Genomic DNA, 22,819 nt, shown 5'->3' with positions numbered 1-22,819 from the left:
TTACTCTTGCGGGGGAGATTCTATATTTATAGTGTAGACCAGTAGTTTGTATGGCTCACGCCTACGATCAGGTTCTGCGTGAGGATTGCAACTCTAAAAGAGTAGAACTGCAGGACTCAAGCCCATATTGGAACAACCCTTGTAGACTCACTATCTTTGGAACCGGAATTTCTCCACCATTAACTTTCAATTACCCTTGTTCATTGCGCCGGAAATTCCTGTAGCACCATAATATGGTTGTTGCTCTGTCTGTTCTATATGCTGTATCTGAACTGCTTATCCTTTTTGTCTGTGAGGTCACTATCAGGTGCACCACCAGCATCCAGAATGACCTCCCCTTGGTTCTCTTGGGCGAGTTGTTGCTCGTTAGAAAGAGCGGCATCTCTTCTTGAGTTGTCTCTTGCGCAAATGTACCGATAGGCCACAATCTCGGCAAAGAGCAGGCACCAAGTGACGATAGCTGTGACCACGCCGTTGAAGTATCGCGGTTTCTTGGTCCAAAGCTGCGGGGCACCGATGCAACCGGCGCAGTAACCAACGAAGAACATGGCATTGACCATAGCGCGCTTGGTGTTGCCTTTAACATTGGAAGCAGTAAGGGAGAGAAGAATGGACCAAACCGCAGTGATGCATGATGACTGAAACCTTGTCAGCGATGGAGGCATCTATCGGAGTAGAAACACTTACTATCCAAGAGGCAGCTATCATACCCCATCCCGAGTTAGTAGAAAGCTTCATTAGAAGAACGTTACCCACAAGCGGTGGGATAATGAGAACCAAGGCAACAAGGGTTCGGTTCTTGGGGAAAACCATACAGCCGCAGACGCCGATCCATAACATGCCGATTTGAACAGCGCCTTCCACGTGGCTAAATTAGTTAAAGTATGTGGACGTAGTTTAAAGTCATTACTTACCTGATGGAGCAGTGTATAACATAGTTTCATATTTGTTGTACCCAATATTGTTGATCACAAGTGATGCGAACTGAAGATGGTCAGAAAAAGTCTCAACGCCACGGGGCTGAAATACTCACCGTCAAAACAGGAGACTGCATTGTCACCAAAACGCCAAACCAAAACACGAACCAGGTCTTGATATCCAGTGCCGCTTCCTTGAGTTGCACCATAGAGAAAGAGGTCTTATCGCCTCCTTCACGGTCTTTGGCCATACGCAAGGCAAGAATCTGTTTTTGTCGGGCCGTTAAGAACCAAGCATCCCTAGGGCCGTTGGGCATGAAGAGATAAAACGCCACGCCAGCCGCGGAGGTGATAGCACCGCAGACAAGGAAGAGAGTTCTCCATGGGGCAAGGGAGAGCGACGTGTTTTTGGCGATGCCGTACATGAGGAGTGAACCGCAGATCTGGGCGACCCCGTTCATCGTGATCCATAGCCTACTACTGTGTCAGTCTCCGCTGAATTACCACAGCAAACGATTTCAAAGCCATGTGCTTACGCTGTTCGAAGAGCATGTTCGTTGCTTCGGTACCAAATACTGGTGATGGTGATGAAAGCAGGGGACACAGCCCCCTCGGCAAATCCGAGAAGGAACCGCACAGCAGCAAAGCCAGCGTAGTTTTTCGGCGCGGCGAGGCACATGCAAATCATTCCCCAGATCACACTGAAGTCAAAAGCGAAATCGACATGTCAGCAAGACACACTAGGACTTGGTGGTCTGCAAAGAGACAGTGGCTTACATTGTGATCCCGACAAATTTCGTCAGGTGGAGCCTGCTCATAAGGTAGATAAATGGGTACTCAGACACCAGTTGACCTAATATGGTAAGCTTTGTCAACGAGGTCGTCCTGGTATGAAATTGAGTTCCTTACCGACATAGAAGATGGATGAACACCAGGAGTACTGAGTGCTGGTCAATTTGAGGTCCGTTATCAAACCGAACACCTATGATAATCGTGAGAACGTGGAGCTCGCTCGCTCGAGAAGCAGAGAAACAAACATACGCTTGCGTAGCTCAGACCCTGCTTGTCTAAGTATTGTAGAAAGAAAACGAAGCACATCTTTCGGGGATGTTAGCTTAACTGAGGAAAAAGGATTGCTAATAGTAATGGCTGTTCATACCATGGGCATAATCGCAAAGTCGATTTTACGCAGGACTTTTTCCTCTTCCTCGAGGGTATACCCGTCCCCTAGGTCAACAATTTGTCCATTATTCTCTTCCACGCCTTCCTGTGGGTTGTCGTCGGCCCGCTCTTTGGTCATTTCGTCGATGGCGCTGGAAGAAGCCATTCTGCTATTGGTTTCCAAGCTCTCGATGAACAGTGTCTTCCCTGTTTCCCATCAAAGGGAACCACCGTTCCAACGCCGAGCAAGAGCAGGAGAGCCGGCTTTAAGTCGCAACGAGCTGGCCCGGTCCACATGCCACACGCCATGTCCATTTATCAACCCGGGGTTGCATCCCTGTTCCCTCACCAAGGATGCATATCAGGATGTTTTCCCACAATCTGCGATAGGCCATGACGGCGGATGATAGCAGCGATACAGATGCGGGGAGCATGCCACATTCCCGACTGCGCCCGCACTGCTGGAACAGATACCCGGTGCCGGTATCGGCAATACGGCTTCGCTAGGACGGTTTTCCTCTGATAGGGATACATGCATCCGACACAGTCTTCTCCGTTGACCAAAGTCATCAATAACTCTTAGGATAACACTCTCCTTGGAGACAAGGCCAATCGAACAAATAACTAGCTTCATAAAGGCTCGTATCGTCTAAGCTACTAAGTTGATGCACATCATTGGCGTCAACTGTATTTCCAACCCATTGCCTCCCCTCGGTTGTTTTTTACCCCATGTTTCAGGACGGTTCAATTTAATCAATTCAAGCCCAAAATGGTGACCGAAGCAGACCTCAAGCCCTGGCTGCGAGCTCCGGTCCGGCAGTACATCCTTACCAACGCCACCATTGTGGACGTGACAGACGGCTCTCTCCGTTCCAACGCGGCAATCCAACTCAAAGACGGCCTCATCAACGCGATTCTCGACTCTACAGATTCCGTCATCAACACCGCTCGAGAACAAGGCTTCGAGGAAATCGACTGCACCGGCAAGTTCATCTGTCCGGGGCTAATTGACGCCCATGTCCACCTAGTAGCCGTCCCGGGCTTCGGTGACCTCTCCAAGGCTTTCGGAAACTCAAACGATGTCTCACTTCTCCGCCAGCCGTACGTTTGCGCGCAAATGCTGCACAGAGGCTTCACAAGCGTACGAGACTGTGGGGGCGCGCAACAGGCTCTGAAAGAGGCCATCAACGACGGCGTCTTTTCCGGTCCGAGACTTTTCATTGCCGGACATGCGCTGTCGCAAGCCGGGGGCCACGGAGACATTCGCGGCGTGCACGACCATAGCGAATGTTGCGGCGGCTCCACGAATGGTCTCGGGAGACTTTGTAATGGCGTCCCGGAGTGCATGACCGCTGTTCGCGAGGAGATCCGCGGCGGAGCGGACTTTATCAAGATTATGGGTTCCGGTGGCGTTTCCACACCCACTGATAGGATCGACCACCTTCAGTTCACCAATGCCGAGATTCAGGCAATGGTTGAATGCGCCGAGAATGCTGGTACGTATGTTACGGCACATGCCTACACGGCGAGAGCTATCAGGCATTGCATCGACAACGGAGTGCGGGGTATCGAGCATGGAAACTTTGTCGACGCTCCCACGGCGAGGATCATGGCGGAGAAAGGGGTATATCTGACACCGACACTCATCACATACGCCCAGATGGCATCGCCAAAATGGAAAGGCTACCTGCCGCCGGAATCGATGTCGAAGAACGAGGAAGTTCTCCACGCGGGGCTCGTCGCTCTCAAAACGGCATACAACGCAGGCGTTACCATTTGCTTTGGCACTGATCTCCTTGGTCCGCTTGGTGCGGCGCAGTCGTTCGAGTTTACTCTACGTGCAAAGGCTCTCCCTTCACTTGCTGTCTTGCAGAGTGCGACCATCAACCCTGCAAAGATGGTGGGCAAAGAACGCTCGTTGGGTCAGATCAAGGTTGGATTCGAGGCAGATATTGTCATCACTGACGCCAACCCGGCCGAGAATGTTTCCATTCTTGATGACCCCGAAGCACATGTTCTTGGAGTAATCAAGGAGGGGAGGGTTCATAAGAGTCGCTGGAACGGCATGATAGAGGACGCAGCAGTGCCTGTTAGGGTCAAGGCAGCGTTATGAGATGGATGGCATCAAATCCACCCATGACAAAAACATTAACAATACGTACGCAAAACTGTAACGGACCTCAGGGTCAATTTTCACTGTTCTGTGACCAAGCCTCACGACAGGTCTGTGAAGTCTAAAACACCCATGCCATTCAAACCCATTAGATACGTTTGATCATTCGTCCAGGTGAATGAGGGTATCCAAAGATCTTCGGAAGATTGTGCGGCCACTGGGTGCTGGTTGTGAAGGGATCCTGTACTGTCCATTGGCAGAGAGAATCCTGACGTCAACACGTTTTCAAGCTGCGATGCCTCGGACTCGTCCCATGGAGCTGCTTGCGTCCCGTGCTGTAGTGACAATGGTCTCGTCACGTTGACTGTTAACTCAGGAAATTCCTGTTCAAATTCACCTTCCGAAAAGTCGTGATCTCGTTTAGCATTCGCAAGCCACTCTGTCCAACACACATAATCATCTGTGTCTTCCGCTGATGTATCAGAGCTCTTTTCTTGGCCCTGTTGTGTTGCCAGAAACTTGGACCTTGCTTCGTTTGTGATGGACCGCAAAGTCTCAATAAAGCGAACTCCCACTTGCGCCGTAACGTTCCCACCACAAGCCATCCGGCGAAGACAGTCCAGCCCAAATGCTATACGGCCCTCATACCCCGAGTCTCGGGTCAGGATGCCTGCAAGCAACAGGATGATCGTGGCAATACTGCAGCCCTGGAAGTCCGTAAATGAGAACCGCGCCAAGTTGCCGCTGCGATACAGGCACTCGAAGAGCTCGATCATCTTCTTCGCTGCTTTGACACACGCATCTGAGAACTGTTCAACATCTTTGCTGATACTTTGAAGTTCCTCGTGGGTGCGGAAAACCGCGCGAAGCCGGGCTCTGACGACAGTGACGACTGAGACTTTACCCATATCTATTGAAGCAAAATAGTAGTTGAGATGAAGGTGGAAGACAGTCCTGTAGCTGGAAGACTTGGGGTCAACATTTAGAAGACGTATCGAGGGCGGCAAATCTTTCTTCCACTTCTTAAGGGAATCCTGGGCGCTGTTCCAGGAGTTAAAATGCTCCGACGCTGAAGGAGTTTGGTTGATGCGTGACCATGCACTAGGGTCTTTGTTAGAAGCAATCTGAAAGTTGACCCGATGGAATCTGACCTACCCTGGTTGTGAGAGCTTGTCAATGATGAGAACAAAGGTTGCGTTGGCTATCTGGTGTTGAACATTGTCGAATCTTTGGGCCGAGTCTCGGCTCATTCGTCGAGGGAGGCGGACTGAGATGATGTCCTGGCTGATAGATCGCGGACGGTTGAGCTTGATGGTCATAGTTCTAGAATAGTTAGCTTCGGGAATCCAGATGCCGTCGAAGAGCAACGAACCTCTCTAGAGAGTATATAGACCACCACAACCTTCTTCTGGCCTCTTGTTCTTCCGGACTAAAGGCAGACTCGTCGGGTTCCTGGTGGAGGCCGATGGCAAGCGCTTTGCGCAAGGCTAATCCCATGTAGACATAGGATGCGCTGATAGCGCTAGCTGGCATGAGATACACACCGAGTATAAACGTTGTCTGCACAGACCTGACGCAAGAACGTTCAATAACGTCTGGAATCAAGCTACGCGCCTGGTTGTAGAAGATGCGACCGGGATCGAACCTCTGGTCATCTCTCTGCTTCATATGGTCAGAGGCTTCTGGCCGGGCAAGAGCAGTCCATTGGCTTCCTAGAGCGAATACCGCCAAGCTGAGACATACGAAGCTGGTGTCCAGTCTTATTGCTGACGCAGGCTCGTTGTAGAACTGGTCCAGTTCGGCTACAAACTGAGCCTGGTCGAAATAGAAAAAGACATCAGTCCCGTAAGCAATGCAGACTGAGACCAAAAAGTCAGCAACGGCCCTCGGGGGAAATCCCGCAACGATTTTCCTGAGACGACGGAGCTCCGTAAGTTCAGATGATGATGAGTGATTTTGTCGTGTCCCCATTTCCGTTATATCCTGCTCGTCTGGTGCTGATTGAGAATCAAGGCAGAATGCGTCTCGGAGCCGGGATAGGAAGCGTGGCCACATGAAGGCCTCGGAAGCCGTGCTGGCCGCTGGAGAGAGGCCGTTTCGAATGTTGCAGCGTTCCCCCTCAACACAATCTCCAACTGCATCATCCGGCTCTGCCCGTGCTGTCCGCTCAGTAACAGTCGTCTTTGACACGGAGCCTCGAAGTGCGGCCTCCTCTAGACTTGGCTCCCCATCAAATCGACAGAACTGTGAACTCTCAATACATCTCCGACATATCCCGGAGTCTGTCAAGACACATTTATTCTTGCGCATCTTGCAGCGATCGCAGGCACGCGATGCTCGTTTGCGGACTTCGTCTGGAACTCTACGGCGGCGACGCCGACGCTCCGCTGGAGACTCCATTGTGGGTGCAGAGGGCAGCCATGCAAGCCATTCGGCTTGTCCTCAATGAAACAAGAATCGGATGTTGATATGCTAGTGCCCGATAAGCTTTACGAAGATGCTGCGAGTGAAAATGCCACATCATTGAGGTTATATAAGCATATTAGTTGCCCAGGGAAACCCAATCCCAGCTCTCCGTATTTCGGAGGAAGGCAATGTTGCCGATAAGATCCTGGCAAGTACGCACTAATAAGACGGCCGTGATAAGCCAGGTTCAAGTCCTCTGCCGGCGATACGCGTTTCGCCGGGGATCCAAAAGGAGCTTCCAACAGTGGTCAAAGAACCTGACCAGTTGATTAGGCAAAGTTTAAGGGTATGTACACGTGTATCAAAAGGGTTCGCGTGCTGAAGAAAAACGTAATTACAGGTTTGCGAATGGTATAATGTGCATGTTCTTAGCAAAGCTAATATGGCATTTTGACTTAGAACCCAAGGCAGAGCATTGTAACTGGGACAAGAAGCCCAGCTTTACTCGGCTGTCTTCTGCTCCAAGCCTAAGATGCACGTAACTATGGCCAACGCTATCAAACTCGTGATTTCTTTGCACTGGCCCAGAGTGGTTTCGTCATCCAGAGCCATTTATATACCCTCCCCTCCATCTATGGCTAAGCACGGCGGGGATGTGGATCACTGCAACAATGCGACCAATCCTTTATCCTGCGAACTTTGATGTTCTGCGTCATAGTAAAAATAGGCCCATGAACGCTGGCTAAATAATGCTATAGATGATAAAGATGGTTTAACGAGTGTGATGGACAGTTAACTAGGACGACTTGATGATGGGTCGGACCTGCTCATCTAGCGTACCCAATATGATAAGTTGGACTAATTGAACATAACTAAAGATCCTTTCTCGCGTACTTGCTGTGGTTCTTCCGCAAGTTGGCCCCAATCTGAATGACGTTAGCCATTTCTAGGCATAGTTGAATGGACAGGATACAACATACCTTGTATAGGACGAACGGAATAGGAATAAATACGACCGCCAATACTCCCAATAGAGAGCTCGCCCAGTTCACACCCAGCCTCTCGTACATGGTGTTTGCGAAAAGAGGAAAAATCACACCAAAGGCGCTTCTGAACAAATCATTGCCTGCGAGAACTGACGCGGCATATTCTGGGTACGCATCAGGAAAATAGCTGAGCACTGAGTTGAACAGAAACATGGAGCCAATGCTGAACCATGCGGAGCCGATAATGGGCACAATCCAGTGGATGTCTGCCCTCGCCGTCCAGCCGAACCAGAAAAGGCATAATGGAATTGCAAATGCACCGGCAAAAGCAGGCGGGATACGTTTTTCAGGTTGAATGTCGCCATTTTCGTCGAATTGCGGCTCGAGGTATTTGCGTACGTACCAGAAGAAAGGCGGTATGGCAATGAAGGCTCCGGCCATGATACCCAAGAAGGCCAGACCTACCAATCCATCGCTGAAGCCATAGATACCACTGAATATGATCGGGAATGACTCGAACCAGAGATAAAGTAGACCGTAGATCAAGGCGATGTAGAGGTTTAGTAGCAACAGCATGGGTTCAGTGAAGCTGAGCGTGAATGGACGCACAAGGCACATCATGACAATGTCCCTGCCGGTCATCTCCTCGGCCAAGATCTCAGGTTTACTCTTGAACTTGTCGTCGCCCGTAATTTCTCGAAGCCGTTTCGCTCGACGGAACAAGATATTTGCCGAGCTTGTTTCTGGCAGACAGAAAAAGAGTAAGACGAATACTAAGATGCTTAGCCACATCAACTCCCAGATGGGCCACGTCCAGCCCTTGGCCATGGCCGCAAAGCCGCCAACGACAGGGCCTAACGTAGGTCCTACCACGGCAGCAATACCCCAACACGCAATTGCATAAGCTCTTTTCTTTGGCGCCCAGATATCTGCCAAAGTGGCGCCGCCGGTTGCGAGGACAGGAGACCCAACGAACCCCGAGAGGAAGCGAAAAGTGAGGAGCATGCCGAAGTTGACTGACAACGCCGTTGGTATCTGCAGGAGGATGAAGACAAAAAGTGTACCGATATAAATGGGATTGCGGCCAATGTAGGGGATCTCGGAGAGAGGGCTCCAGATCATCTGTGTTTCCGGTCAGTAAAGTCGTTCTGGCACAAAGATTAGGAGAGGAACGCACAGGGCCGAGGCCGTATCCAGCCACGAAAAGTGTGAGACCAAGCAGCGCGGCGACTTGGCTGACTCCAAAGACCAGCATCACATCCTTCAGCCCGGCCGTGTAAATGGCGGAGCCGATGTAGATGCTGGCCGTCAAAAGGCAGATCTGAAAGGTCACGAACACCTTCTTCGCCAACGGCCAGTTCTGTGGGTTCTAGTCGAAAATTAGACTGTGAGCGACAACTCCAGGACCTAAAGACACCCACCTCTGGGTCGTTGGGTAAAAACTCTACGAGTCGGTTACTTCCTCCGTTTTCCAGGTCGATGTTGGCATTCTTGAGGGTTTCTCCCACCTCGCCTGGAACCATAGTCCGGGTTGTATCGACACTACCATCTCTACTTTGGAAACTTATATTGGTCTTTTCTGTTCGTATCTTGTCGAAATCTCTCTCGGTTTCCTCGATTCGGCTGCATCGTGTTGCATTTGCGCATGTCTCTTGGTTAACATACTTGCGCCATGAATCGGGGCTCTGCTCTTCGAGGTATTGCAGTTGACGGATCTTTCCTCCGGTTAAGCATCTCAAAAGGTGACCAAATGCCGTTTCACGAAAGAATTCCATGACTAGCTGAAAGCTCCCGAAGTTTTGGGTGTGTACATGGGCTAGGTGAATCAATAGTTTGCACGCGAGCAATACCCGACTTTTGTAACATTTCCACTGATAATGATAACGTTCTTCAACGGATTCCGGTGGTGAAATGCGGACGCTTCTCTAAGAACAGCAGTTCGTACCGGAGAGGCGGTTTAACTAGTGGATAACCAAGCAGCGGTCAAGGCTTGATCGTCATGATGTGTGCGCACTGACTTCCATGAATTCCAAGATTCAAACACGTTTCGGAGACGGATCAGATATCTCAAACCCCCGTAGAGTATCTTACTGGCGTATTCATAATCGAACCCGCCTGAGAAAGTTTCGGGTCACTCGGCAGTTGTTCCCTTGAAGGGGGTTGCCGAAATCAACTTTCTCAGTGGATCTCTCGGTTGGGTTCTGGTGCCGAACGTCCTGTCCGGGCCTGACTAACTTTATGGAAGTCCGCGTCAGAACTCGTCTGAACAACTGCTACAGTACCTATTGTCTGATTCTGATACGGATTTTCGTATTTTATCGTAACAACGCGCTAATCCGACCAAGCCAGCCTCACTCACATGCCACTAGGTACTACATAGGTTTGTTGCAACAGATTTCTACTGGGCTAGAACACGGAAATCATGAAGGATATCGAATAGCCAGAGGAAGACATTCTTCCTTTGGGTTTCTTGTTGTCTCCTCGCGAAATGGGACACAGTACGGGCATGGCAGCACTGACGTCGATGTCGTCGCCGAGACGACTAATATAATGGTACTCTGTCTGCAATTGTTGCTCTGCTCAGTCATACCTCTGACATTATAATAAACTATAAAACAAGCGTTGACATCCTTGATTAGGTGGTGCATTGCACTTTACCCCTGCAAACTTAAACAGCCTAAACGCTTCAAAGCTTAACCCGTTGAGGGCAGAGGTTGTCGCATTTGTCATGTGCATAGATTAACTTTTTGTCGTGAAGCTGGGACAGCTTCGTGTGACTGGTTCCAGTTAGAGACGCCACGAGGTGGCGCCTCCAACCGATAAGACCCACAATAGAAAGAGTATTTCTAGGCGATATTTCTCTCGTACTTAGACTTAGGAAAATCAACTACTTCTCTTCATAAATGTAAAGACGCTGCGGTTCATCACAGTTTTCCTTGATCTTTCAACCTATGGTGAAGATTTCTCTAAAGTGGAGACCACCCAAGATGGTGTGGATTGATGAAGCTCTATCGGGTTGCAAGGGAAGAACATCATAATGTATTATTATGTTGACTTGACCATCGTCAAAAACTCGAAACTTCAAACACCATGCTTCAAATCGTGTATCTGGGCCACGATGTATGTATGTCAGCATTCCACCCTGGGCTAGCTATTTGTCGTTTTAGTATAGCGACAAGTATTTTGCTGCAGCTGGTGCAGTCTGCTAATACAACTTGCAATGCAACATCCCTCCTCGTTATAGTACGGTCTGGAGTAGTATGTTGGCCCATTAGAGCCTTAAAAACAAAGTCGTTAAATGCGGACAGACGCAACTTCAACCTGCAGCAGAATAGAACGAGTTCGCACAAGTTCTTTTCATATTTACGAGACATCATGAGAATATGGGCATGACCAACGGTCTCGCGGCAAGAGGGTTCCTGTTCCTGTTTGAGCAACCAGCCTATCTCTGATCTTTACTTAGCAAGATGCTTTGCTTGGGAATCTTTAGTTTGTTTGTAATGCGACGAGATTATTCATATGCAGCTGATTGATGTGGTTCATTTAGTTGGGAGATAACTGTATGCTATCACACTTCCTTGAGGAAATCCGCAATATCCATTGAGGCCCGAGCGTCGCCGTACACGGAAAATGTCACGATAACCTCGTGTATTTCCACCGTCTGTAACAGCTCTGTCAGGTGCTGTTGCACGTGACGTTTCACATTCACTTGCCTATATATAGGAACCTACTTTCATTACTTCTACTCACTTAGAACCCAAGCCTTTTAGACCTCAATTCCCATATGCCCTGCTGTGTGCTCTAACTCGTGACAGAAAACTAGTCATATTTCTTCGGAATCATAATAAATCTAAGCCGACTTCCTGAGGGTCGCCTATATATTTTGGAAATAAAGCGTCTGCTATCAGACTTGGTAGCACTTGTACACCTATTTAATTATGTTAGTAACACTAAGGGATAGGTTGATATAGTTAACCGTACGTATCAGTAGCAATTAACAAATAATAGGGGTAACTATAGTTCTCTATTATACGTAAAGAAAAGAAGGATAATTATTATAGGTTAGTTAGTTAAATAACTAACTTATTACCTACAAATCCTTAGAGAATCTATAGCTAAATATCTAAGGATTTACTAGCAATAAGTCATTAGGGTTAACCTAATAACTCTAATATTTATCTACAATAGTCAACATTATAACACTAGTAACTTTCTATAGTGCTAGAAATCCCCTATTATTTATATCTAAAAGAACAGCTAAAAAACGTAATAAAAAACAAGAAGCTAAAAAGTATTTAATACTCTTTACTTATGTAGCCTATTATATATAAGAAACCTATCTATTTATCTATATCTTTAACTACCTATTATTAACTAGCTTCTTTAATATATTATTTAGTAATAACTTTATAAGTTTATCTACTAGGTTATTACTACTATAAATCTACTGTATCTTAAAAATCTTATAGCGTTTATATAACTAGTAAAGGGCTATAATATTTATTATAAGTCACTTCTCCTTTATAGTGCTAAGTTTTATAAGGCACTTATAAAGCAAGTATAAGTTAGTGTAGAGTATTATAGGTATTTATAGTAGCTTAAGGCAGTTAGTAATTATTACAAGAGTAGTACTAATCGCGTAGGCAACATTAGCGCTAGCAACTATCTTATAGACCTTAGAGGTAAGTACACTATATATAACTCTCTTGTACTTTATTAAGCTAAAGTAAATAATATTACTAGCTAATTTAAAGCTTTTACTATTAGCAGTAGGTTACTTAATAATTTATTTATTAGTAAGGACTATAATAAAGCTAAGTTAGGAAGTAAGGTTATAGTTATTTATAAATAAGCTATTAATAAATATAAAGAGCTTAGTAGTTATAAGGTTAATTAGTAAGAATTATAGGCTATAGTTAAGGTTATTAATTTACTATTTAATTTAGTAGTTTAAAGCTTTAATTTTCTCTACTATAGGTAATTAGTGTTAGGCAGTAACTAAATAGTTAAAGTAGGCTTTAGGTTAATAAATAGAAGTAATATACACACTATAGGTATATTACTAGATATAATCTTACTAGGCAGTAGGTAATTTCTTATTAATAAGTTAAAGCTTTTTGCCTTAGCCTTTCTAGCAAAAGGTAAGCTTACTATTAGCAGTAATAGATAATACGCTACTGTTAAAGGTAATAAAGTTATTAGCTATAAGTAACTACTTAGGTTTTACTATAAACGTAGCCTTTTTAAGCTTCTTCTTTTTATAGATAGAGAATTTACTGTCTATAAGGCTAATTATATTATCTATTTATATACTAATTAATCTAAAGTTACTATTATTAAGTAATAATATTAATAAGTAAAGGTTAAAGGTTAATAAATCTATCTAGAGATTCTCTCTATAATAGTAGTTATAAGTTGCCTACTAGTAGGTTTCTGCCTCTATAATACTATATAATAGCTTAGTTACTATTATTATTATATTTACTAAGTAAAGATAGTAAATTTACGTAGGTAGGTAGGCAAAAATAATATAATTTAATAGTGTTACTAATTAAGTATACGCCTAGGTAATATTATATAACTAGAGGAGAAATCTACGTTAAAGTAGCAAAGGGGCAAAGGTAAGTATTAATTACTAAGCTATTTACTAAATAGTAAGTAACTATATAAGAATTATTTCTTTACTATTATCTATATAGCCTTAGATAATAAGCTATAATTTCTTATAGGGCTATTTATTTTTACTTTTTACTTTATAGACTATATATAATTTAAATACATAGGTATTACTATAGGATTTCTTGTTGTAGGTAATAATATAAAATACACTATAGTTAACAAGGGCTTTTACCTTTGCCTTGTTAGATTCTTTAAAGGGTTTACTAAGTGTAGTAATAATCCCTTTCTTGTGTAGCTTAATAGTAAGTGTATAGTCTACCTCCTCTTTTATAGTTAAGAACACTATAGTTATAGTAGAGTATATCTCTATAAAGAACATAGGTATTAGGTTCTTTTATAGGCAACTATAGTGTCTTTATAGTAGTTTATTATTAATAATAATAGTATTATACACTTCTTCTTTAGCGTTAGGTATCTCTACAGGGTCTTCTTGCGCTTACGCAGTGTGCACAGGACTATCTTCTGCTTGCGTAGAGTAGTTAGTGTACTTGTCTAGCGCAGGGAGGTCTAGTTAACCTTCCTCTGTGTAGTAGAGTTTTACTACAGTGATCCTAAAGTTATATAGGCTATAGAGTAAATTAATAGTATAAGTAGTGCTATTATTAGTAATAAGGTAAAATAGGCCCTATTAGCTATATTTCTTACGCTATATATAGACAAGGGATTAAAGGGGTAAAGCAACAGTATTAGTTAAATCTAGGCTATTGTATATTATTAGTGCTTTATATAGCTATTACTTTACATAGATCTAGTGTACTATGTTTATTACTTTCTTAATAGCTTTAGCGCACTATATAGTAGTTATAGTAAGTAGTAACTTATTAGTTATTTAAAAGTATATACTAAAAACAAGAAGAGTTAGGACAAGGCTATCTAGGCTAGTAGTATTATTAATTATTTTAATAGTAAGTTAAAGAGTAACTTTAGGTTTAGTGTTAATTTCTTTATAAATAATCTTATAGGCATAGTAAAGGGGTATATAATAGCACTTAACTTTACTAATACTATAATAAGCTTTAATAGGTATTTTCTTTACTTTAATAGATAACCTATAGGCAGCGTATTTAAACTTACTAGAGTAAAAATTTAGGCTAGCGTTAGTTATTATCTAATTAGGTAGGCTAAGATATATATTAATCTAGTATATCTATAGTACTTCTTATATATACTTTACAGTAATAGATTACAAGAATCTTACTATATTAAACACTATTACTATATTAACTATATAAAGTACTAGTTTATTACTATTAAGATATATTATATTAACAAGGATCTTATAGTTAAACTTATTATTATTATATAATATAAACTTAAAGTAACTAGGGGCTTTAGAGTATAATTAGTAGTAGCAGTAGTACTTATTAATAGCTTTAATTAACAACAGAGAGGTGTTTTCTTTAGTATATTTAAGTAACTTATAAAGTTACTAAATAGTTAGGTAGCTAAATTACTAGTAGATTTAGTGTAATTTACTGTCTATTAGGTATTACCTAGTAATACTCTTCTCTAGTAGTTATAAAAGTATCTACAGGTAACTAAATTAGTAAACAATAAGTACAATATTATTACTTTAGATTAGCTAGTTAGCAAGGTTATTAAATTTTATACTATAATAGTCTATATCCTTTAAGTAAAAGAGAAATAGAGTATTAGTAGTTATTATATAAAAAACAAGGTTACTAAGTAGTATAAGTACATTAATTACCCCTTAGGGATTTAAAGTAATTACTACTACTAAAGTAAATACTTACTTTACTACTTAGGCAGTATCTATAGGTATCTTTTTGCCTAAGTAGTACTAAAGGGCAAGGTATTACTTATAACTAGTAGTTAATTTCTTAGCTACACTAGTGTTAGGTATAATACTATAAAAAGTTATTACTAAATAGCGCTTATTAAGTATAAATATCTTATTAGTTTTTATAGTCTTACTAAGTAATAGCTCCTTTAGTAAGTTCTTATAGATAAGTATATAGCTAGTTACCTAGTTATATAACTTAGAGAACATAGTTAGGCTATTAATTAACAGTTATATAAAGAAGGTAGTAGATATAAAGAACACTATATCTATATAGTTATTATTATTACTAGTAGGTTATTTTTTACTATTACTTGCTTCTTAAAGATAACTTATATTATAACCTTTATAGTTAAAAAGAAAGTAGTTAAAGGTAGTTAGTAAAGCTTATATAAAGTAAGTACTTTTATACTAGTTAAACAAGGATTACTGCTCTTCTTTAGTATATTTAGTTAACTAACAACTAGGCTTACTATAGATAAAGCACTTCTTAGTTAATTTATTACTACACTAGTTTTTACTATAGTAGTTACTCTATAAAGAACCTTATATTTACTATAGATTAGCGTAATTATTATAGCTACTATTATACTTATAGTTAACCTAAAACTACTTATCCTCTGCAGTAGATTTATCTATAGGGTATTACATAGGTAGCTTATAGTAAAGTAAAGTATTTACTACTCTATTATGTAGTTATACACAGAGGCTATAAAATATAGCTAGTAGGTTAAGGAGGGCTATAGTGCACTTAGGTATACTATAGCAACAAGTAATAAGGCACTTATAATAATCCTTATCCTTTAGTAGGCTATTATAAGTAGTTACCTTAACTAGCTTAGTAACCCTTTTAATAAGTAACTTAAGGATCTTAAGCTTATTCTTACTATAGTTTTTATAAATAACTAAGTTAAACAATATATAGTAAAGCTTAGTAATATAGGCTAAGTATACCTTATTACCTTTAAATTATTCTTTAAGCTTTACTATTAAGGTATTAAAATTACCTGCCTATTAGTAGAGGGTAAAGATATAATACTCTTATAGTTTACCTTAAAGTATTACTTAAATTACTGCTCTATAGTAGTCTTACGTTATACCTACTTAGATACAAAGGTTATAAAATAACAGTAATTTTAAGTTAATAGTCTTATACTAGCTGCTAGTATACTTTATAGCCTAGTTATTAAAGTATATCTTTATAAGGTTACTTATTTACTTTAGTGTTAGTCCTAATGTTGCTATTAACGTTACTATAGTTAATAAAAGCTTCTACAGTAGCACAGTAGTTATTATACATAGGCTATAGATTTTAGCTATTATATAGGGTTTTAGCGTTAATAAAGGCAGTAGTAAAGTAAAGGTTAAGTTATTATAAAAGGTCTAATAGGTAACTACTAGTAATAGGTATACTTTAGCTAGTTTTTTACTATATAGGATTATATTATAACCTTAGATATTCTTAATAAAGTAAAGGTCTTTAAGGTATAGTTTAAAGTTATAAGATAATCTTTTAATAATAGTAATTATCTTATTAGTCTAGTAGGCGCCTTCCTCCTATTATAAAGTATTAAACACACATTAGGTAATTAATAGGTGTTTACTATAGTTAACCTATACACTATAGTTAATAAGGAAGTTACATAGGCTTATAAGGACCTTCTAGTTAATTACCTTAAAGTTATTTATAGACTATTTACTAAAATCCTTATAGGTATAGTAGAGTAATTTACTACTAATATAGTTATAGTACTTATAACTACTAATATAAAACATAGCAATAGTGTTAAGCGCAAAAGCTTATTACTTACTTATAAGGTTAGTTAGTAACTTCTTAATATAGTCCTTTTCTTATTACTACAGGAGAATATACTATATAAGGTTAGTAGGTATAGTAAAGATATTATTAATTACTACTACTTACTGCCTTACATTAGGTAGTATATTATACTTACTATAAACCTCTTCTTGTTGCCTTATAGGTAATAAGGCAGTAGCTTATAAGCCTTACTTACTTATAAGCTTATTATACTTACTTATCTTAGCTTAGGTCTTTTGCTTATAGGCGCAGTGTTATTTACTATTGCCCTCTGTTAGCCTAATAACCTCTTAAACATAGGTATTTCTTCTAGTAGACTAGAAGGCGTATACATTTATTAGAGGGATTACTACTAGTAGTATAGACAGTTAGAGAAAAACATACTCTTATAGGTAAATAACTTAGAAAAAAACAATAGGCTATTATATTAGCTACTTATTAACACTATTAGTTAGCAAAAGGAGGAGAAATAATAAGCTATTACATTAGTAACTTATTAACGCTGTTAGTTAGCAAAAGAAGTATATATATAGGAAAAAAAAGTTAGTAAGCTAAAGAGCTTATAACAAATAGGATATAGTAAATAATTACTAGTTAGCCATAAGTACATAAAGTAAAGGGTTTTTTATAGTCAAGAGCACTTCTCTAAAGGCAACAAAGCTTACATAATAAACGTAAATTAACAGGGTTTCTACTAGTCAAGGGGACTAGTTATAGATCCATTAATTAACCTATTATAATAGGTAATTAGCATAAACTATTACAGTAAGGGTATTTATAGAGGCGTTTTTTAGTACTTGCCTACTCTAGGTATATAAATAATTAACTAGTAATAATTACCTCTTCTTATAGTCCTTACTAATCTATAGTTTAGACAGTAAAGTTAACCTATATAGTTAACAGTAAAGTTAACCACTAATTAGTGTTAGTAACACCAAGGGATAAGTTAATACAGTTAACTGTACATATTAGTAGTAATTAACAAATAATAAGGGTAACTATAGTTCTCTATTATATATAAAGAAAAGAAGGATAATTATTGTAGGTTAGTTAGTTAAATAACTAACTTATTGCCCACAAATCCTCGGAGAATCTATGGCCAAATATCCGAGGATTCGCCGGCGATGAGTCATCGGGGTTAACCCGATAACTCCGATATTTATCCGCGATGGTCAACATCGCAACAGATTGATTTCTAATCTCTTGTGGCGCAAGGAGCAATATCGGTAGGAATTATCATCCAGCATAAGTTTTTGCAGCCTCAAGACTCTTTCTATGCAGAATATATAGAATGCCGTCTTATAAAGGGGTTGCGCACTTTCTCTATGCGTTCAAGTGCCCAGCTGATAGGGCTCTTTCTCCACTCAGCACGGAATATCTGTCGGCGAATGGGTAGGGTTCACGACGTAATCATCGTACGCCACGAGGCTACCACTATGGGGCTGGTTACGAACGTTGCCCTGGCTGTCTTTCAGAATAGTGAAGCGGCTAGAGTAGCTGTTTACGTTGAAAAAATGTTGTTAGTTACCCGAGAAAGTCTTGCGGTTCACTTTATGATGTGTGTGCGGGGTGTTCTTACTATGCGGCTGAACAGTTGCCACCATCGAATCTCGACTGAATGACACCGAACACGTTGTATGTCTTCTCAGTAGTAGTCTCAGAGACCACTGAGGTGATGTTGGGCAGGTGGTTCCAGTGCTTGGTGCCAGTCGTGGGGAGCAGCGCCTGCTTGAGTTGGACAATGGCTGCAGCTCCCTCGGCTTTGTTTTCGACCACGATAAGACGGCCCGTCTCAGGAACGAAAAAGTCCGTGAACGTGTCAGTGGACTTGTAGTCTTCTGCAGACGCATACAGACTATGATTGCAAGTCTCTTTGTTAGCTTCCTACGTCCAGCCGGGCGTCCTTGAGGCAGATGTTCTGGCTCAGGTCTTGAAGGCGTATGGAGGTTGAAGTGGAACTCACGCTTGGAGAAACGGCTTGAACGAAGCTTCAACGCCTGCTTCAGGTTCATATTTGCTCATATCCACACCCAGGGCGCTACCCAGGAGCATGGTGAGCGGGAAGACAACCGTGGAGGCTTTCATTGTAACGTAAGGCTGAGGCGATCTTGAGGAGGGTAAGTGGTGAAATGGGCTAAGGATCGCGGATCGAGCTTTACCCACAAGGGACCGCAATCAACAGTATTTATAACCCGGACGAAATTGGCTATGCAAGTAAACAGTGGCTCGTATACGAGACGAAAACAGGATTCTGAGCAGGGGGAAACTACAAGCACCCACCTGAGCAGGTCGACTACTCAGTCTAAAGCGGCATGATACAAGGGCGGTTTTCTCCCGCTGGGATGACGCCCTGTCAACGAATAGTGTGTCTAGATAGTGTAGATGATGAATACGGTGTACCTATCAACCTTACGAGGAAACGGCTTGTACTGGTACTTTGCGAGAGACTACACAAGCGACTGCATAACAATGATACCCTTGGCACCACCCTGACGATCATGATGGAGACATCCGCATTAGTCCTTCCTCGTACGGGCTACTTTCTATGTATACCACGCGGTCTTGATCTTCCCGGACGCCTCGGGCTTTTGTGGCTATATACAGCAACAACCTCTCTGGAACTAACGTTGCAAGCCATTCGGACGAACGATTGGATTGGTGCCCTCATCACATCTTACTATTCTACCCTGGACTCATGACCCTTTGCCCTGTGCCGTAAGTGAGTGTCCCACAAGTTTTATCACACGCAGTAACGAGTCATTGATCAAGTCACCATCATTTATATCACATATAATCGACGCTAAAATCCATGGCTTGAAGAATCTCCACCTTTCGCTAAGCGCTACCCACTGTAAGGTAATCAAACGTACACGTGGACGGATATCGTAGCTAGTTATCTAGTCTATCAACCTTAGCCTCGACTTAAGAGTCTATCATTGGCATCCGTCTTCTCCTGATATATTGAGTGCTTTACCAAAAACCCGTTGTCAAACGGCCACCGCCAAGGCTCTCAGTTACGAGGCTTGCTGCAGTTCTGATCCCAAGCCCGATGATTTTAATCGTTATCAGGTTATATACAGAATTTGGCTCAGCCCACGGAGTGGGGTAGGCGATACCAAAGAATTGATCCGCAATATAAGACGCAGCGGTATAAGGCTCCCGGGAGCCACGTAACCCCACCACAATAATGGAAAATCCTGCTTCAGGGGCCGTTGCACGACGCTGCCAGAATCTGGAAATGACTCGACGTTGCGGATACCGGGTGGTTCTGTTTGACAGAAAGGGCAACTTCAGCGATTCGTCGGATTGTTCTGGGCTTGCATAATGTTGGGGTTCGCTTCACTAAAACCGGGGCTCTTGTTTGCATAACTCGCCCCCAACTGCAGTTCGTCTACGTTTGTCTTGCTTCAAGATATGATGCAGTGGTAGCAAGCCGAAGAGATAAAACGTTTCGTACGATTTCCCATTTAGCGGTACCCTGGTGGCACTAGAACGGACGTGAGGATCTGAGCGTGACAACTCAGACCGAGACACGCTACGCCCTTTAGGTTCAGGACTAGATGGAATAGCAGTAAGACTCTAGTAGCAATGGTGATTTGATTTGTCACGCTTGTGTCCATGTTGGTAAGACGCCGGTGCCGTTGATGCTGATACACAGTAGCCAGTGGTCCATTTCAGGCCGTCAGACCAGCTCAGCGTCGAAAGGTACGCTAGAGGATCAGAGGATGACAGTCATTGGTAGATGCAATGTACTTCTTCATAGATTTGCCTAAGAGCATATTTTTAGTGAGGCCTCTCTCAGGGCCAGGATTCAGATTGGGTATTTCTCGACCATCATTTTCTTCAATGAAGATGAGTTCTCTCTAAGTCCAACAGGTATGGATCACATGTCGAGTTGTTAGTTAATATTCATGACGAGAGGCAGTGAAAGGTGCGGGAGAAAGTTCAAGATCTATCTTCTTTCATAGCCTGAACAAAGATGGCTGATTACGCCTGGTTAACCAAATACGGTGTTGCTTGAATAAAGCAACAGTACCATGTACACTATTTGTGCACTTCATTCGCACGTGAGCACATTTGGGGATTTTGCTCAATGACTTTGTGAATCAATCTATTCGGGCTTTCCATGGTATCTTGTGCCAAGATTACAAAGAACGCCGTTCACAAAGCTGTTGCTGATTCTGCTTCAACACCATTGAAGTTGACTCTTGCAGAGAGAGGAGCAAGTACAAAGGTTACAGCCCAATCCCACTCCATTCCTCCTGTCACACCCAATATTGACTGCATGTCGATGACCGATTGACGTTGCTTTATGAGGAGATGAGGGATAGCTGTTTTCTGTTGAGGAGACTAAGGAGCGTCCAGTCTTGCTTGCGCCAAGAGGGCGTCGCGGGTAAGGCCTGGGAAGAGAGTTGGGTAGTGTTCCTTGCGGAGGTGACGGCGAACCTCATCATTGCGGCTACGTCGGACGCCACAACGGATGCATTGAAGCGTGTAGCCACTCTTGGGAATGCGGTTAGGGTCATGGGGGCGGCGGTGGCGGCGACGGTGACCCTGAGAGGCAGCCGGCTGATGCTGCTGGTTGACGTTGCCGGAGCTAGCAGTGGCCAGGTCGCGGGCAGCAAATGCCACGGCTTTCTCGTTGTTGGCTTCAGCCATCATCATAGCCTGTGCAGCATTGTTCTCGCCTTTCTCTGACTGAGCTTCGACAGCTTTGAGCTCTTCCTGGAGAGCCAGCTCTCTTGCCTGCTCGGCCTTGGCTGCAGCGTTGGCCACCTCGCCAGTGCTGCGGGCGATATCGCGGATCTGGCCTCTCATAATTCGCTGGAGCTCTTGAACTGTCTTCTTGAGTGCTGCAGCACTCTCACCAGCATTCAAGGCATGCTGGAGGGTGAGGGCGTCGTAGGCCTTGTAGTCGGTGCTTGGGATAGTCATGATGGTGTTCTGCACCAAAGAAGTCAGGATGACTCAGTCTGATGGCTTTCAGAAACCCAGATGAAAACATACCTTCAGATTATTATCGATTCGATTGGTATTCTTGCGATAAGCGCTTTGACGTTGCTCTTGTTGTTGCTGCTGTTGTGATGTGGTTGCGGTAGTTTTGAAGAAATGCACTTGACTTTGCGAGGTTAGAGGTGAGACCTCGTAAATAAAAAAAAACCAACGACAAATCGGCAAGAGAAACCAAGGCAGGAACGGCCTGGAGAATCAGGAGTTAGCAGGTGTGTGTGGCCGGATGGGTTGTCGGTATGTACTTCTGTATTTCATCCCAACTCACGTAAACCTGAATACGCAACAACTTCACCTGGTCTACATTACATGCTGTGACTTTTCCTCCTTTTGGCGGGTCTTCCCTTGCTTGACCTGGACTTTCAACTTCTCCATTCATCTTCTCGTCTTTTGGGGCACAATACTTCTCTTCTTATCCACAAGGACCAGAGGTATGAACTCTTACCATCTCCCTTCGTCGATATTCATCCTTTTCGCTTCCTTCAGACTCCGTGTTACTTTCCCGGATTCCTCATCATCGCGTTGTTCCACTGGCAGGATGAACCACACTTCTTCATACATGAGTCGTCTTCGTCTGCTTACCTCTACCAACGGGCATCTGATTCCTCGTCTCTATCCATACAAGAAACGAAGACTTCAGACTCGATAATTCGTTCTGAAGTCAAGGCAATTCCATCGCTTTATCTGGCCTCCGTTCAACTCACTTCATCGTCGCATCCGGCACTCAACGATCCAATCATCAGCTCGGGTTCCGCCAGCAGACTTTATCGATAGTCTCGGGAAATACCTCATCAGCGCGCAAATCTCACTTCTCAGTACTTCATTTTCCCTTTATCCATCATCCGGCATCGTCATTGCTCACTGATGTCACCTAGATTACCTCATCTCAAAAACGCCAATAATCGAGGCCTTCTTGTCCACCGACAC

The 22,819-nt window shown here is 42.8% G+C and overlaps 6 protein-coding genes across 6 annotated transcripts; 1 reads left to right on the top strand and 5 right to left on the bottom strand.

Annotated features, from left to right (window-relative positions):
* Positions 1–254: 254 nt before the first annotated feature.
* Positions 255–2,217, bottom strand: LY79DRAFT_514393 (major facilitator superfamily transporter; the record flags this gene model as incomplete). The annotated part of the gene is made up of 9 exons (XM_060554605.1): positions 255–638; positions 688–857; positions 915–984; positions 1,034–1,391; positions 1,454–1,618; positions 1,695–1,770; positions 1,827–1,899; positions 1,959–2,015; positions 2,077–2,217. The coding sequence occupies 9 exons, from the start codon at positions 2,215–2,217 to the stop codon at positions 255–257; spliced, it is 1,494 nt and encodes a 497-aa protein (XP_060414738.1).
* Positions 2,218–2,656: 439 nt separating this feature from the next.
* On the top strand, positions 2,657–4,242 carry LY79DRAFT_551888 (amidohydrolase). Its single transcript, XM_060557679.1, has one exon. The coding sequence runs from the start codon at positions 2,848–2,850 to the stop codon at positions 4,189–4,191; it is 1,344 nt and encodes a 447-aa protein (XP_060414737.1). The 5' UTR covers positions 2,657–2,847; the 3' UTR covers positions 4,192–4,242.
* Positions 4,243–4,272: 30 nt separating this feature from the next.
* LY79DRAFT_551887 (fungal-specific transcription factor domain-containing protein) lies at positions 4,273–6,219 on the bottom strand. Its single transcript, XM_060557678.1, has 3 exons — positions 5,564–6,219; positions 5,347–5,514; positions 4,273–5,292 (listed from the first exon to the last, which is right to left on the bottom strand). The coding sequence occupies exons 1-3, from the start codon at positions 6,160–6,162 to the stop codon at positions 4,293–4,295; spliced, it is 1,767 nt and encodes a 588-aa protein (XP_060414736.1). The 5' UTR covers positions 6,163–6,219; the 3' UTR covers positions 4,273–4,292.
* Positions 6,220–7,469: 1,250 nt separating this feature from the next.
* On the bottom strand, positions 7,470–9,106 carry LY79DRAFT_669274 (multidrug resistance protein; the record flags this gene model as incomplete). The annotated part of the gene is made up of 4 exons (XM_060563619.1): positions 7,470–7,523; positions 7,578–8,705; positions 8,761–8,952; positions 9,005–9,106. The coding sequence occupies 4 exons, from the start codon at positions 9,104–9,106 to the stop codon at positions 7,470–7,472; spliced, it is 1,476 nt and encodes a 491-aa protein (XP_060414735.1).
* An 8,919-nt stretch (positions 9,107–18,025) lies between these two features.
* LY79DRAFT_630979 (uncharacterized protein) lies at positions 18,026–19,078 on the bottom strand. The gene is made up of 3 exons (XM_060562172.1): positions 18,846–19,078; positions 18,462–18,737; positions 18,026–18,379 (listed from the first exon to the last, which is right to left on the bottom strand). The coding sequence occupies exons 1-3, from the start codon at positions 18,965–18,967 to the stop codon at positions 18,247–18,249; spliced, it is 531 nt and encodes a 176-aa protein (XP_060414734.1). The 5' UTR covers positions 18,968–19,078; the 3' UTR covers positions 18,026–18,246.
* Positions 19,079–21,232: 2,154 nt separating this feature from the next.
* On the bottom strand, positions 21,233–21,817 carry LY79DRAFT_669272 (uncharacterized protein; the record flags this gene model as incomplete). Its single annotated transcript, XM_060563618.1, has 1 exon — positions 21,233–21,817. The coding sequence occupies one exon, from the start codon at positions 21,815–21,817 to the stop codon at positions 21,233–21,235; it is 585 nt and encodes a 194-aa protein (XP_060414733.1).
* Between the last annotated feature and the right edge of the window lie 1,002 nt (positions 21,818–22,819).

This window comes from Colletotrichum navitas (assembly GCF_030913465.1).
Source record: "Colletotrichum navitas strain CBS 125086 chromosome Unknown LY79scaffold_25, whole genome shotgun sequence".
Classification (NCBI taxonomy): Eukaryota; Fungi; Ascomycota; class Sordariomycetes; order Glomerellales; family Glomerellaceae; genus Colletotrichum; species Colletotrichum navitas.
The sequence above is the reverse complement of the archived record's forward strand: the minus strand, read 5'-3'. Positions and strand labels throughout refer to the sequence as shown.